The sequence below is a fragment of the Lepisosteus platostomus genome, chromosome 26 (genome assembly GCF_059453375.1).
Source record: "Lepisosteus platostomus isolate fLepPlt1 chromosome 26, fLepPlt1.hap1, whole genome shotgun sequence".
NCBI classification, from domain to species: domain Eukaryota; kingdom Metazoa; phylum Chordata; class Actinopteri; order Semionotiformes; family Lepisosteidae; genus Lepisosteus; species Lepisosteus platostomus.
The window spans coordinates 14,829,828-14,846,190 of record NC_142636.1 but is presented as its reverse complement, the minus strand read 5'-3'; the positions used below and the strand labels follow the sequence as shown (position 1 = coordinate 14,846,190).

Sequence of the window (16,363 nt, the reverse complement as noted above, 5' to 3'; positions counted from 1 at the left end):
ACATTCCAGTCCCCGTGTTTAAGTTAATGACTTGAGTGTTGGGGAAAAATGTGAAAATGCCAATGATATAATAAAAAAAAACTCAAGAAAGGAAGAACATCAGACAACAGGAGGCATTCAGCTCATCCATCTCGTTTCATTGCTCAGTTGCTAATTGATCCTGGGATCTCACACAGCCATTTCCTGAGAGAAGCCAGTGTATCGGCTTCAACAACATGGCTGGGGAAGTTGTTCCAGACCCCCGCTGCTCTTTGTGTAGAGTTCTGCTTCCTATCTTGACTGGAGGGTCTCCCCCTGTCATTTGCCGAAAGAAGCCAGGGTTCAGCTTCAACAACATTATTAAGTGTAGGGGATCCTGAGTCTATCCAGCAAGCCCTGGACAGGACACCAGTCCAGCACACACAGACAGAGACGCACTCGCAGCTGGGACAGTTTTTATCCCACACAAACACAGGGAGGGGAGAACATACAGACTCCAGGCAAACAGCACCCCAGGAACTGTCCTGAACCCAGGGTCCCAGTGCTGCCTGTCAGCAATGCTGACCACTGTACTACCAAGTGCCCAGTCATAATTATATCTCAAGGTGAAGGTTTAAAATGGAGCTGCAGTTGTTAGTTAGAGGTTGTGAGATTCCCTTGATTGAAAAGTCAGGAAAGTGAAGGCAGTGGTGTCCTTTCTGCTTCACTCCACTAGAGGGAGGCATAGTGTCAGCAAGCAAAATTACTGAGCTCTCATTCAGTCTTGCAGAGGTAATGGCACCATGTCACTGCTATGCGCAAGCGCTGAGGGCATCAGGTCACTGCTGCAGGAGAGACTGAGGGCATCAGGGCACTGCTGTAGGAGAGACTAAGGACATCAGGTCACTGCTGTAGGAGAGACTGAGGGCATCAGGGCACTGCTGTAGGAGAGACTGAGGGCATCAGGGCACTGCTGCAGGAGAGACTGAGGGCATCAGGGCACTGCTGCAGGAGAGACTGAGGGCATCAGGTCACTGCTGTAGGAGAGACTGAGGGCATCAGGGCACTGCTGCAGGAGAGACTGAGGGCATCAGGTCACTGCTGCAGGAGAGACTGAGGGCATCAGGTCACTGCTGCAGGAGAGACTGAGGGCATCAGGGCACTGCTGCAGGAGAGACTGAGGACATCAGGGCACTGCTGTAGGAGAGACTGAGGGCATCAGGGCACTGCTGTAGGAGACACTGAGGGCATCAGGGCACTGCTGTAGGAGAGACTGAGGGCACCAGGGCACTGCTGTAGGAGACACTGAGGGCATCAGGGCACTGCTGTAGGAGACACTGAGGGCATCAGGGCACTGCTGCAGGAGAGACTGAGGGCATCAGGTCACTGCTGCAGGAGAGACTGAGGGCATCAGGGCACTGCTGTAGGAGAGACTGAGGGCATCAGGGCACTGCTGCAGGAGAGACTGAGGACATCAGGGCACTGCTGCAGGAGAGACTGAGGGCACTGCTGTAGGAGAGACTGAGGGCACCAGGGCACTGCTGTAGGAGACACTGAGGGCATCAGGGCACTGCTGTAGGAGAGACTGAGGGCATCAGGGCACTGCTGTAGGAGAGACTGAGGGCATCAGGGCACTGCTGTAGGAGAGACTGAGGGCATCAGGGCACTGCTGCAGGAGAGACTGAGGGCACCAGGGCACTGCTGTAGGAGAGACTGAGGGCATCAGGGCACTGCTGTAGGAGAGACTGAGGGGACCAGGGCACTGCTGTAGGAGAGACTGAGGACATCAGGGCACTGCTGTAGGAGAGACTGAGGACACTGCTGTAGGAGACACTGAGGGCATCAGGACACTGCTGTAGGAGAGACTGAGGGCATCAGGGCACTGCTGTAGGAGAGACTGAGGGCATCAGGGCACTGCTGTAGGAGAGACTGAGGGGACCAGGGCACTGCTGTAGGAGAGACTGAGGACATCAGGGCACTGCTGTAGGAGAGACTGAGGACACTGCTGTAGGAGACACTGAGGGCATCAGGACACTGCTGTAGGAGAGACTGAGGGCATCAGGGCACTGCTGTAGGAGAGACTGAGGACATCAGGGCACTGCTGTAGGAGAGACTGAGGACACTGCTGTAGGAGACACTGAGGGCATCAGGACACTGCTGTAGGAGAGACTGAGGGCATCAGGGCACTGCTGTAGGAGAGACTGAGGACATCAGGGCACTGCTGTAGGAGAGACTGAGGACACTGCTGTAGGAGACACTGAGGGCATCAGGACACTGCTGTAGGAGAGACTGAGGGCATCAGGGCACTGCTGTAGGAGAGACTGAGGGCATCAGGGCACTGCTGTAGGAGACACTGAGGGCATCAGGGCACTGCTGCAGGAGAGACTGAGGGCATCAGGGCACTGCTGTAGGAGAGACTGAGGACATCAGGGTGCTGCTGTAGGAGAGACTGAGGACATCAGGGTGCTGCTGTAGGAGAGACTGAGGGCATCAGGGCACTGCTGTACAGTAGGAGAGACTGAGGACATCAGGGCGCTGCTGTAGGAGAGACTGAGGGCATGAGGGCACTGCTGTAGGAGAGACTGAGGACACTGCTGTAGGAGAGACTGAGGACATCAGGGCGCTGCTGTAGGAGAGACTGAGGGCACCAGGGCACTGCTGTAGGAGAGACTGAGGACACTGCTGTAGGAGAGACTGAGGGCATCAGGGCACTGCTGCAGGAGAGACTGAGGGCATCAGGGCACTGCTGTAGGAGACACTGAGGGCATCAGGGGACTGCTGTAGGAGAGACTGAGGGCATCAGGGCACTGCTGTAGGAGAGACTGAGGGCATCAGGGCACTGCTGTAGGAGAGACTGAGGACACTGCTCTAATTGTGGGTATCGTCAGGCAGGAAGAGCTGATGGGTCTTATGACAGGCAGTGTGTGTGGTCAAAGCTCCTGTGTGCTTGGACAAAAATAAAAATGAAAGATGAAAATGACAGGCGTGCTACTCTGTCTTGTGATGCGATTGAGCAAGATCCTGAAAGGCACTTCCTGCTCGGGCCGGAACGCTGGGTCGGAGCTGAGCCCTTTCTCAATGGACTGCAGCCCCCTGTGTCTCAGAGCAGGAAATGGCATCATCGTGGGTTCCTCGCTCCCGTTCTCTCCTGTGAAGTAACGTGTGATGGGGTTAGCCACGCGCTTCATTGATTAATCGGGTTTGTCAGCCCATCTCTGCTTCTTGCATAATCCCCTGAGTCAGTCACTTACCCTTCTCCTGAGGTGCAGATCTCTACACAGGGCCACTCTGTCTATGTCTTGTGAGAAACCAGGGCACCGGCTTCAACAGCATGGCTGGGCAGCACGTTTCACACCCCCACCACCCTCTGTGTAAAGAAGCGCCACCTGTCCTGACTGGAGGATCTCATCCAGCTGTTTCTAGAAAGAAACCAGGATATCGGCTTCAACTACTTGGCTGTTCAGCTTGTCCCACCACCCCCCCACCACTCTTTGGATAAAGAAGCGCCTGTGATCAAAGTTTTAAATGCTTTTTAATCCTGTGTCCTCTGCTTCCTGTGTCACTGTTGGCTCTGCAGACGCACAGCAGGCTTACCTTGGCTGGTCCCCTGAGGGACTGGAGCCCGGAGTCAGGTGCTCTCGGGATTATTAAAGCTTTCCCAGCTGATCCAGGGGAGGTCGTCCGCGCAGCCCAGAGAGCCACCCTGCCTTCACTGGAGAAGGCCGCTGGTGTTCCTGAGTAACTCTGGAGGTTTCGAGCAGGCGTGCGTGAGGGGAGTCAGACATGGGCAAAGAGGGAAGGAAGTAGAAACACCTGAGAACTTGCAAACCTGCAGAGCTAATCGGGCTAATCTCCAGCAGCATCAGGAGCATGGCAACAGCACACACAAACACACACACTGACACGTGATAACTCACACACACAGTGACACATGCAAACACACACATTGACAAACAGTAACGCACACTGACACCGTCTTACATACAGTCCTGTGTCCAGTCAGTGTGTCTGTATTAACCCCTCTCTCTTTCTCAGTGCAGTGTTAATGTACTGGAGTGTCCAGTCAGTGTGTCTGTATTAACCCCTCTCTCTCTCAGTGCAGTGTTATTGTACTGGAGTGTCCAGTCAGTGTGTCTGTATTAACCCCTCTCTCTTTCTCAGTGCAGTGTCAATGTACTGGAGTGTCCAGTCAGTGTGTCTGTATTAACCCCTCTCTCTCTCAGTGCAGTGTTAATGTACTGGAGTGTCCAGTCAGTGTGTCTGTATTAACCCCTCTCTCTCAGTGCAGTGTTAATGTACTGGAGTGTCCAGTCAGTGTGTCTGTATTAACCCCTCTCTCTCAGTGCAGTGTTAATGTACTGGAGTGTCCAGTCAGTGTGTCTGTATTAACCCCTCTCTCTCAGTGCAGTGTTAATGTACTGGAGTGTCCAGTCAGTGTGTCTGTATTAACCCCTCTCTCTCAGTGCAGCGTTAATGTACTGGAGTGTCCAGTCAGTGTGTCTGTATTAACCCCTCTCTCTCTCAGTGCAGTGTTAATGTACTGGAGTGTCCAGTCAGTGTGTCTGTATGAACCCCTCTCTCTCAGTTATGAGGTGAAGATGATGTTCTTGTCTTGTTTCTGGCCGTCACTGTTACCACAGGGTGTTGAATTTCTTTTTCCATTGCTTGCCAAAACTAAGAGAATTCTGAGATGTGGCCATATCAGAGATACAGCTTTCTCTTTTGAGATCAATAACAACAATTTAGACCCCTTGCATCATATTCTGTTGTAGGATGTCTGTGTGTTGTGATTAAATGCTGTGCATGAGAGACACAGGTGGTTGTGTTATATGATGAAGACCTTGTGTGGCAGTGAGCTGTGTCAGGTACATCACTGAGTCATATACAGATGTCAATATGGAGGATCAGAGAGGTTATTCTAATTATACGGCTCCTAAAATATGTGTTTCTCCAAATACCATGAATGGTGATTAAGGGGGATGTTTTAGAGTTTATGCTGTAAGTTGCAGGCGTGCATTTACATGTCGATCGGATCTGGAGAGGCAGTCGTTACGGAAGAAACCTCTTTTCCAACCTACAGTGAGCTGCACTGGGAGCCTGGCTTGCCTGTGCTGCACACAACAGCTGTACGATCCTGTGTGAACCTCGTTTGCAGGTCAGACTGGATTTCCCCTTCCTGTTCTTAGCGGTCAGAGCATCTTCCTCTTTTCTCACTTCAGAAGAACGAGGCTGTGGCCAAGACTGTCCATGAAACGTGTCTGACACGCGCCTGACAGAAAAAAGTGCTGTTGTTTCTTACACAGTTGACCATCTACAAGGTTTCTGGCAGCTGGCATCCCACTAGTGAGACCTGCGTCTCTCCTCCAGGGGATGGAGACTCTGCTGTGGTCCTGCAGTGCTGTCAGTGAGAGCTGTGTCTCTCCTCCAGTGGATGGAGACTCTGCTGTGGTTCTGCAGTGCTGTCAGTGAGAGCTGTGTCTCTTCTCCAGTGGATGGAGACTCTGCTGTGGTCCTGCAGTGCTGTCAGTGAGAGCTGTGTCTCTTCTCCAGTGGATGGAGACTCTGCTGTGGTCCTGCAGTGCTGTCAGTGAGAGCTGAAGGCGTGACCTCGAAACACAGACGAGGGGCTTCCAGACCCCCCCACCCAGATTGCTCCCACTCAGACCCAGACCAGCTCAAGCCCAGACACACAAAAGCCCCCTCTGTCTGCGCGGGCTCTGATCTCCATCAGAGATGCTGAACAGTGGTGCTGAACAGATGTGCTGATTATCGGGGGGGCTGAGGTATTTATAGAGCCGCGTCTCTGGATGGCTGCTTCCCGCCGAGCCGCTGTAATAACAGGCTGGCGATCGCTGTCGCGGGCTGCCAGCACAGGGGATGTGGGCTGGACAGTTTGCCCGGGCACAGTGATTCAGGATTTTTCCTTCGTTTTTATTTATTTTGGTTTTCTTTGTATGTGGAGCAAGATTAAAAGGAGTGGAAAAACTCTTTGGAATCCCCCTCCCTGCAACATACACATGAGCTTAAGAGCTCATTGTAAAGCACAGTGCAGTAAATCACAATGAGAACAAGGTAAAAGCATAGTACAGTGCAGTAAATCACAGTGAGATCAGGGTGAAAGCACAGTACAGCGCACTAAAGCCCAGTGTGAACTGGGTAAAAGCACAGTACAGTGCAGTAAATCACAGCGAGATCAGGGTGAGAGCACAGTACCGCCCTGCGGTGTGAAAGAATGAGGCTGCAGCCCGGGCGCTGGCCGGCTTGTGCCTTCTCCTCTTCGTGCCTGGTGCTGTGTCACCTGGCCACAGTAAGAAATCGTTTAACAGCAGCGGCTGCAGCAGAGGGACAGAGATACAGAGAAACCGGAGTCAGGACACTCGACGATTGCACATGTTTCTTTCATTACTGACACAATACGAATGTTGCAACACACAGGGTCTCCAGGCCTCTGCCAAAATTCACAAACGCCCCCGTCCCGGTGGCCCTGGGGGCAGGGTGTGTGAGCAGAGGGGGAGGGAGGCATTGTGTGGATCACACAGGCTTTGTCATTTGGGCAGGGGGTCGGGGGGAGGGGGTGAAATCCTGTTCTGGGGTTCGCTGAGGTGAGGGGGCGGGAGAGGAAGTGGGGGGGGTTGACAGGCAGGAGTGAGGGCTCTGCTGAGATGAGAGCGCAGAGTGTTCAGTGTGGGGGCGAGCACACAGTTTTGGGGGGTCCCCACGGTGCTGGCTCAGCAGCCTCTCAGTGCTGAGGAGCTGCTGCTTGCCCGGGGGGTATCTGAGGGGGTGGGGGGAGAGACGTGGGAGATAAACACTGCCGGTCACCTGCTGGACAGACCGGCCCCAGTCCTGCCCTCGTCCTGAGCCCCTCTCTGACCGCCGGCGGAGCGTGGGCTGACAGCACCCAGGTCGCCGGTTCGAGGGCTGTGTTGGCCACATGTGCCGCTCCTGTCTGTGCAGAGATTGCTGTGGGGGGGAACTGCTCAAGTACTCCAGTGGCACTGAAAGTTGTGGTATAAACACAGTGAGTCCAGAGGAAGATCCGCTCCGCATTCTCCTTGATCTCGCTCAAGACTCGTGGGATACCTACTAACAAGAGGTCAGCCGGACCCTCCAGAGCCTGTGGTCGTTAGTGGCTCATTAATCTCAGGGTCTCATCTAGCCGTTTCCCAAAAGATGCCGGGGTTTCAGTTTCAACACCGTGGCTGGGCAGCTTGTTCCATGCTCCCACCACACTTTGTGTAAAGAGGTGTCTCCTGCTCTCAGGTTTACATGCCCTTCCATTTCATTCTGGCTGGAGTTTCCCTGGTGGTTTATTCTGGAGGAGAACCTTGGGTTGGCTGTGTCCGTGTCGTTAGGGGGTCTAATACAGGCAGAGAGTGAGAGAGAGAGAGATCCTATGGAAACGCTGAGGCTGAGAAACTCCCGGGGTTCACAGCTATAAACATTCAGCACAGGAAACCAGAAGCCACACATACGCACTGTGGCAGTTACTGCAGGGGTCAGGTATGCGCGCAGTGGTCTGTCCAGCTGGTCCCCAGAGCCCCGCAGCGCTGACCACAGGGGGGGCGCTGTCCGCGGGGAGACCGGCCTCCTGCAGCCCAGGCACCCAGAGCCGTGGGGCTGTCCCGACAAGGGTTCGATCGGACCTTTTCCCAGAGACTCTGGGTGTTAATGTTCTGAACGCCCTGTCTCATTGCACGTCTCGAGATCTCCAGCTTCTCAGCAGAGAAAACCCTTGCTGAGTGCCCAGTGAGGCCTCGTTAGCTCAATTAAAGATTCACTTGAGTAAAGGTCTAGTAAGGGGGTTCCCAGGGCCGAGCCAGGGAACCTCTTAATAAGTTATCAAGGCCTCATCGTTCTGGGGTTGTCTGGTTTCTTTTACTTGTGTTCCACACCAGCTCTCAGTTACAGAGCTAGTTTAATGATGAATTAATTGATTGAACAATGAAGTAATGAATCAATTAACTGGTCAATTACAGCGCGATTGTTTTATTTCCAGCCTGGTGCTGCAGACCGGCTCCGGAAACTCGCACCCCGGGAACCATGACGTCAGACTCGCTGGAGAAATCAGTTTTCAAAGGAAAAACCGCTGTCGAAAGAGCAGAGGAAATGTGTTAATTTTGTCTTTTTAGAAAGGGTCATTACCAGCAGTGTTGGTGTGCGAGGATGCGAGGAGTATGTGTGAATGTGTGCGTTTACGCACCTCCGTGTGGGTGTGTTTTTGAGTGAGAGTGTGTATCACTGTGTGTTTTGTGTTTACAGGTCAATGTGGACGCCGCCCGCCGCCAGTTTCTGAGTTTCTGAGCTCCACATCTCCGCGCCGAACTCGAGTCTTTTTGGAAAGAGGAAACGGGCGTGTTTCTCCGGCCGCTGTTGCTCAATCCCCCTCCCCCCCCCCCCCCCCCCCCCGCCCGTGTCCAGGGCAGGACGGACATTCCTGTGTGCTGAAACCCTTAACGGTAAACCCCATCGCTGAGGTGGCATCTGTGCTCCACGTGTTCTGAGCCGACAGTGGGTTTCAGAAGCGTCTCTCTGCGTCGAGAGAGAGATTCCGGCCAACTGAAGTCCTCCGGGCCTCCGCTTCGTGCAGAAAACAGCCAGGTGTACTAGAGCTACAGACCATGACTTCAAATGGCTGATTCATATCGCTACTAGAGGAAAAAGCAGTAAAATCATTAATGTAATTGTTACTGTTTTTCAAAATGATTTTTTTCCCCCTGGACTGTGGGTTTTCCATCGCCATAACAGCAGGCTCCGCGGGTTTCGCTAATGAACCGTTGTGTGATAATTGCCGCTGGTTTGACATCGGCAGAGAGCCGCCGCGACTTCTAGAAGCCGCCCCCTCGGAGAAGCGCGCTCCTCGCACCCAGCGCCCAGGCGGGGTGTAGCTCTCGGGAATATGGGTTTCAACCACCCGTTATCCCTCTTCCTCTTCTCCTGTTTCCACGCGTGACGGCGATCCCGCTGGAACCAGACGCGTCCCGGAGGGCCGACTGGCCCGCCCACGTGTGCGTCCCGGCTGTTCGTGCCTGTGGTCGAGGCCCGCGTGTTTGTTTTGGCCTCGCTTCCGCTTTCCGGGTTTGGGTTTTTCTTGGAGCTCAAAACAACGTAAAACGAAGCTTTCAAGTCCGTAGCTGGCCCGATCTCTCTCTCTCTCTCTCTCTCTCCGTGTTAATTTCCTCGGTCTGGTGCTCGAAGCGAATGCAGAGATAATTCTGCTAATTCATGACGATGCCTGGCGGAGTATATAGCGCCTTTCTTCTTTCCAGACGGTCCAGAAAGCCGGGGCGCCGGCGGTCCCGCCCCAGTCCCAAGGCAGACGCGCGCTGGTGCAGCGGATTGAGCTCAGGACGGAGTCGGGGACACGGGCGTGCGCGACTGAGGGTGGGGAGGGACAGACGGGCTCAAAGACCGATAAACACGAACCTGTCTTTGGCTCGTTCCCGTCTTTAAAGGCGATATCGTCAGAGTTGAGTAAACACGGGTCGGCCGACGCCCTTGTTTGAGCTGAAGGGAACTGCTTGTTCAGGTTGGCCTCGAGGGGTGTAATTGGCCGTTCAGGAGCGCAGTAATAACGGGCTTCGTGTCTATTTGTGGCAGCAGCGCTTTCCTGTCAGACGCTGATATCACCTGGGGGAACAGCAGCGGTTTCTCCGTACGAACACGCGTCTCCTCCCCCCTCCGCATCGCACTGCCCCGCCGGACACAACACCCGGCCCCACACTGAGCGGACACCAACACGCCAGTGCTGTCTGCGACTGATCCAGTAACTGCAGTCACACCGGATATTTGTCCTAATGAAACCGCCGTTCACGAGGCAGAAAAGTCTTCTGTAACACACAACACAGTGCACATATCGGAGCAGACACTAACACAACAGTAGTGTATCTACTACTGAAACTGTACCTGCTGTTACACGCACTACTGCTTCAGTCCTGCATTCAAGAGACCAACAGCGCTGCGCTGACCCATAGACTGAGCACAAAGGGAGCAGGCACTAACCCAGCAGGGCTTGTTCCGGCTGGGGTCCTTGCAGGGCCTGACGCAGATGCTCACTCGGGAACGCCAGTGGCGTGTTTGCGAAGAGTGGGCGCCTCAGGACTAACAGCCCGCCCCGCACAGGGTGTCCCGGGGGAATTCTGCGTGCGAGGCGCACCGACACCCCTGTCACGTCAAGTTACTGCTTTTCAGTTCAGCTTCTAGGATTCGCACAGATGTCTCGTTGCACAGGACCCGAAAGAGATTGGAGACCGGAGTCCCGCATCTCGTCAAGACCGCCGCGATACAGGAGTCCTCTGTCCAGCGGGACAACAAAGGTAAATGCACAACACAGGACGGTAAATCACAGTGAGATCAGGGTAAAAACACAGTACAGTGCGGTACATCACAGTGAAATTTAGGGTAAAAACACAGTACAGTGTAGGAGCTACAGCGTAGGGAGTTATAGTAATATTAAATTAAACCGCAAAACATGGATAAGAAAAAAAAAACCGTGTTGTTACAACGCATACAAAATCCGTGAAAAACAGAGTGACTAACAGGCCTTCAGCCGAGCAATTGTCGGTTTAGCAACTCAGCACTTTCTGCGGGTGAGAGAGGAAAACACAAATATTTTGACCGAAATTAACATGTCAAGAGCGCCGGACGAACTAGCCGCCCCCAGGTGCCCGATCTCACCCGAGGGGCGGGCGGTCCGCTTCGGGTCTTTCCGCTGTTTCTGCACCGGGGCGGGGAGGGGGGCTGCGAGCTCGCGACCAGTCCCCTCGCCCTCCGCGCGCGACGTCACCGCATCGCCGGGCTTTAAAAAGAGCTCTGGCGCGAGAGGCGAGGCAGAGTTCGGAGAGTTTTGTGAGACTAAACTGGGATAGCGGAAAACATACATCTTCATAAAGACAAGGTAGGAGGATGATGATGATATCATTATTATTATTAAGGTGTATCTCTGACCGCTGTAACTCCTCCAAGTTTGCAGTGTATCGTATTCCTGATGGTGTCAGAAACGGATATATGACTTGATTAATTTAAAGATAATTCCCCCCACGCTCCCTATAATAACGCCCAAAGCAACAAAAATCCGATTCTGAAAGGAACCTTTGTTGTCGGGTGCAGTACGGTTGTTCTGGTCGGTGGTGTTTTGCCGTGCGTGTGTCGGGAGTGGTCCGCTCAGCCCCGTGGTCGCGGGGTCACGGGGAGAGGGGCTCTCGCGCTTGACGATGAGCACCCCGCAGTAGCACAACACTCAACACAGTAAGCCCTGCACACTTTTACACACTGCGGAAAACTGGTTTATACTGTAATATACTATAACACACTAGATTAAACTGGTTTATACTGTGATACATTATAACACACTGCGGCAAACTGTGGTGTATACTTTAATATAGTGTAACGCTTACGGCCGACAGGCGCTGTGTAAGAGCCGGCGTACCAGAGCGGGTGACGTCACCGCCCTTCCCTGTGATAGCAGGACCACAGCTACTGGGCTGTGGAGAGATCTCTCTTTGGCTCACGGGGCTAGGTCGCTGCAGAGAGACGCGGAAGTCCCGGGTTCGAGCCCCCGAGGGTGCAGGGGCCGACCAGATGCGGCAAGGGCGCCCGCCTGAGCCCCCGTTGCGTTACAATAGTATAACAAACTAGATTAAACTGGTATATACTGTAATACACTGTATTAAACTGGTATAGAATATACTATAACACACTGTAGTAAACGGCAGTATAAACTGTAATACACTATAACACTGCAGTAAACTGGCATATACTGTAGTACACTCTAACACTTTAACACGTAGTAAACGGTGGTATATACCACAGTGTACCGCAACACACTATGGTAAACTGTGCTATAATACAATACAGCTTCAAAAATCCACACTGAAGATACACTGAAAATAAGCATGGCGTTCTTAAAGCACTTGCGATACGCCAAAGGGGAAAATCCTATTTGATATCGTTTTAGTATCGCGGTTCTTATGTCGCTTCCTGCCGTGCAGGTGTTTTAAAACAGCGGGGGGGGGTTTCTCGTACTACCACAGTCTCGAGTCACACCCCTTCACGCTCGTGCTGATCTGCTCGCTCTCTCGAGGGGCGAGGGGCGCGGGGCAGGTCTGGTCGTCCTGGCGAGGGTGATGGCAGAGCTCCTCGGCTTGCACCTCGCCGCCCCCTAGCGGCCGAAGGGAGGTAGTGCGGCTTCGAGCTCGCCGGCGGAACCATCGGGCAGCGCAGAGATCTCCAGCCCTGGTCCAGGGCAGCTCCGGGAGAGCAGGCTCTGGAGGTCACAGCTGAACCACCAGTTTAAATCACAGATGTTTGTTCTAAAACACGGAACAATTCCATTGTAACTAATTGGGTGATTTGATCAATTAAGTCATTTACAGATCATTTAGGGCAAAGTCTTCAGCCCTCAAGGACCAGAGTTCTCTTAATTGGACAGATGGTGGCAGTCTCACTGGCCGAGCTAGAGACCCCTGATCCAGGGGGACCTGTGAGACCGACAGGACTGGGGCTCCTCGGTCTCTCGGCTCCTGGTCGTCCCGCTCCGCGCGTATCCACAGTGCGGGCAGCTCGGTTCAGAGAGCCGGTCCCCCAGGGCGCCGGCACAGCCCCAGTCGCTGCTCGTGTCCCGACGCCGCGCCCGGGTTCCGTGCGATGAGAGTCGGGGCGGAGTGGGCGGCTGGCGCCCGCGGGCGGGGTGATGTCACGAGCCGCTTCCTCTCTCCGCTGCACAGGAAGCCCCTCAGCGATGATGGAGGACGACTTCAACGCCACGGCGACCCCGTATCCCGGCAACGGCTCGCTGGGCAACGACACGGAGGGGGACTACTACGAGGACTACGAGGACGAGTTCGCCGAGCTGCGGCGCTCGCTCAACGTCATGTCGCTCGTGGTCTACAGCCTGGCCTTCCTGCTGGGGGTGCTGGGCAACGGCCTGGTCATCTGGGTGACCGGCTTCAAGATGAAGAAGACGGTCAACACGGTGTGGTTCCTCAACCTGGCCGTGGCCGACTTCCTGTTCACCGCCTTCCTGCCGCTGAACGTGGCGTACACCGCCATGGGCTTCCACTGGCCTTTCGGCCGCTTCCTGTGCAAGGCCAACAGCACGCTGGCCTTCCTCAACATGTTCGCCAGCGTGTACCTGCTGGCCCTGATCAGCGCCGACCGCTGCCTGGCCGTGGTGTGGCCGGTGTGGGCGCAGAACCACCGCAGCGTGCGCGGCGCCTGGGCGGTCAGCGGCGCGGCCTGGCTGCTGGCCCTGGCGCTGAGCGCGCCCTACTTCGTGTTCCGGGACACGGCGCCGGCCTACCACGACGAGAGCGTGATCAACTGCTTCAACAACTTCGCCTTCTCCGACGACTACGAGACGCCGGCCGTGGTGCAGCTGCGGCTCTTCCGCCACCGCGCCATGATCGCCGCCCGCTTCCTGCTGGGCTTCGCGCTGCCCTTCGCCGCCATCGTGGCCTGCTACGCCGTCATCGTGTGCCGGCTGCGGCGCAACCGGGCGCTGGCGGCGCGCGCCGGACGCACCTTCCGCATCATCGCGGCGGTGGTGGCGGCCTTCTTCCTGTGCTGGGCGCCCTACCACGTCTTCGTGCTGCTGGAGATGTGCAACCACATGGCGGCCGAGTTCAGCCCCGCCCTCAACCACGCCACCACCATCGGCGTGCCCATCGCCACCAGCCTGGCCTTCCTCAACAGCTGCCTCAACCCCCTGCTCTACGTCTTCGTGGGCCAGGACTTCCAGGACAAGGTGCGGCGCTCCGTGCTGTCCGTGCTGGAGAGCGCGCTCACGGAGGAGGCCTCCCACTCCCACTCCCACTCGCTCTCCGCCTTCGGCCAGCGCAGCAGGGACAAGTCCACCTCCGGCGCCGAGCTGTGAGCCGGGATCCCGTCCCCCCGCAGGACTCGGAACGCCGCTGCTAGGAGGGGAAGTGCGGCTCCGACGAGGCCAGCCCCTTTCCCACAGAACGGACACGTTGCCGTGATTTCCCGTGAATCCGCAGAAAGACGGGACCTGGCAAGAGCCATTCGGGAAAACTCGGCGATTCCAGCCTCTAGACGCGATCGTCACTTCTGCGAGACCTGCGGAGCTGGTTGTAATATTCTCCCACCCCTGGGCTGCTGTGTCCAGTGTGTTCACAGGGACAGCAACCCAAGCACAAGTATTATCTGTGCGCAGCAGAGAAGAAAACTGTCTGTGTGTCTGGTCTCTTCTTAAAACTGCAGGAACCTTTTTTTTTTAAAAAAAACAAAACACTTCAATATTGTTTTTAATCAAAATAAAGGGTTTATATGAAAAAAACAAAATCCCAGCTGTAGCGATCTGACAGTCTGAAAGCAGGCGAAACTCCCAGGGCAACATGGAGTTCACTGCTGGGGTTTGAGGGTGCGGCGAGGCAGGTTCGAAAGGCAGGGGGCAGACTGAGCCTGGCCCAGGGTCGGGGTGTGTCCGGATCGAGGGGCACTCTTGCATTCTGCCCTTCACAACGGGCTGGCTGAGATCTGGACCAGGAGGTAGGTGGGGGTGGGGGTGGTATTTCCTGATGTAGGAGGATCTGTTGATAAGGAGTTTGTCTTCTCTCTGTCCCTTCAGGTCCTGCCTGTTTTCAGTGTTTCCTCCAGTTCTGGTGCTAGAGGCTCAGTTCAGTGTCTCAATCCACCCAGCTGTTAACAGACCAAAGCAGCTCGATATCGGTTTCATCAGATCACTTTACAACTGTTACACAAGTATAACAGTTATTTCAAACTTCAAATTGTATATGTACTTGTCAGTTTCATTTTATTTTAAACATGCCTGAGTGGCTTGTCTAGAAATGTATCTATATAATGAGACACTGTTACGAAATTGTAATTTAATTGCTTGGAATTTCTGTTTAAAAATTGTGCTTTTAAAGGAAAATAGTGCAGGAAAACTCCAGAAAGACACAAACTCTCTCCTCTGAGAAATAATAAAAAAAAAACACAAGCACAGCCCCCTATGCAGAAAATTATCAATTTTATTTCATAAGAATTAGAAGCCCTTTGAAATCTCCAAAATACATGTTTTAAGGGAATGAGATATAAACTTTCTGAACAAAGTATTTCTTAAAAAAATATTCATAGGTCATATTCAAAAGTCACTGGAGGCACACAGCAGTGACCAAACAAGTCCTGTTAAATTCACAGTAGGCAAGGCATTGACCAGCACTGACAGGACAGGACAGCGCGCATGCAGGCAGAGGGGACAGGTGCAGGGAGGCCCCCAACTCCAGCCATCAGGGGCCACAGCACCCAGCAGGTTCTGTTCTGCCTGTCAAACGCCAATCGCGCATCTGGTTACTCAGAGATATTGGGGGAACCCCCTGCACCTCCTTTCTGTCTCCAGAACAGTCTTGAATCACAGCTCCCCAGGACAGAGCTGAGGTTGCAGAAGCTGCAGCTGAGCTGACGCAGCTCGGTGCAGATGAGTGTCGTTATCAGGCTTCCTGCCTTGATCATTCTCTCTCTCCAGGTGTGTAAATCACAGAGAGGCATCACCTGGATCTCATGCAAAACCCCACCTGAGGGAACATGAAATGGAGCCTCCTGACCTTCAACACTGGGGCCAAATGACAAGAGAGCCAGCAGAGGCACAAGTGTGTTTTAATCCGTGGTCACTGAACAGTCACGCAGTTTCCACCTTTCTGATGAGTTCGTTTGCAGCACATCTCTAAAAACCTGTCAGCCCTGGGGTTTCTGTTTAATGGTCTACCTGTCAAAAACAAACATACGCAATCTTAGCTTATCTGACTGTATGAGAAAGGCCCCTCTATTTCTGTTTCAGCAGAAAAAATACAAACATAGATATCCGCAATATTAACTTGCAAAGGAGAGAAATGAATTCATGCTCAAACCCCATAAAGTAACTAGTAGTCATCATTAAAAAGCAGAAGAGATTGCTAAAATTAAAAACTGGACTGGACACCTGGTCCTGGCAACCAAGGCCAGCGGGGCCCCCACGACGGCCAGCAGGAAAACCTGGGATGGAGCAGGCTGCTGTGGAACGGGAGCCTCTACGTCGTCAGGCCAACTGCTCGCTGGGGCTCGTGTCGGGGGGGGCAGTTCATCAACGTGCACCCCTCGAGGAGGAGGGGGGTGGGGGCTGGAGGACGGGCAGACTTGTAAGAGAATTAAGGGCACTTTGTATCCACCCCCTCCTCCTCCTCCTCCTCCTCCTCGCCCCAGACCAGGAGTTCCTCCGGGCCCATCGCTCCCCCGCAGGCGCCGTCACAGATCCCCGCTGGCGTGGCGCATGTAGTGCAGGTGCAGTTCGGCCTCCCAGGCGAAGAGGGCGCCGCACTCGAAGCAGCGCAGCTCCACGGCGCCGGCGGGGCCCTCCTCGGTGGCGCCGGTCTCCGCCTCCGTCTCCGCCACCCCCGCCTCCTGCTCCTCC

The 16,363-nt window shown here is 54.3% G+C and overlaps 1 protein-coding gene across 2 annotated transcripts; it reads left to right on the top strand.

Moving 5' to 3' along the window:
- The first annotated feature begins 10,148 nt into the window (after positions 1-10,148).
- On the top strand, positions 10,149-14,922 carry fpr1 (formyl peptide receptor 1). Of its 2 annotated transcripts, none has more exons than XM_088621302.1 (2): positions 10,149-10,274; positions 12,684-14,922. In XM_088621302.1, the coding sequence occupies exon 2, from the start codon at positions 12,698-12,700 to the stop codon at positions 13,829-13,831; it is 1,134 nt and encodes a 377-aa protein (XP_088477428.1). In that variant the 5' UTR covers positions 10,149-10,274; positions 12,684-12,697; the 3' UTR covers positions 13,832-14,922. The 2 variants fall into 2 exon arrangements, with proteins under 2 accessions (XP_088477428.1, XP_088477427.1); XM_088621301.1 differs by lacking the exon at positions 10,149-10,274 and adding an exon at positions 10,710-10,855.
- The last annotated feature ends 1,441 nt before the right edge of the window (positions 14,923-16,363 follow it).

Bases quoted from the DNA above. Each gene is read 5' to 3' on its own strand.
- fpr1 (XM_088621302.1), top strand. From the start codon at position 12,698: ATGATGGAGGACGACTTCAACGCCACGGCGACCCCGTATCCCGGCAAC.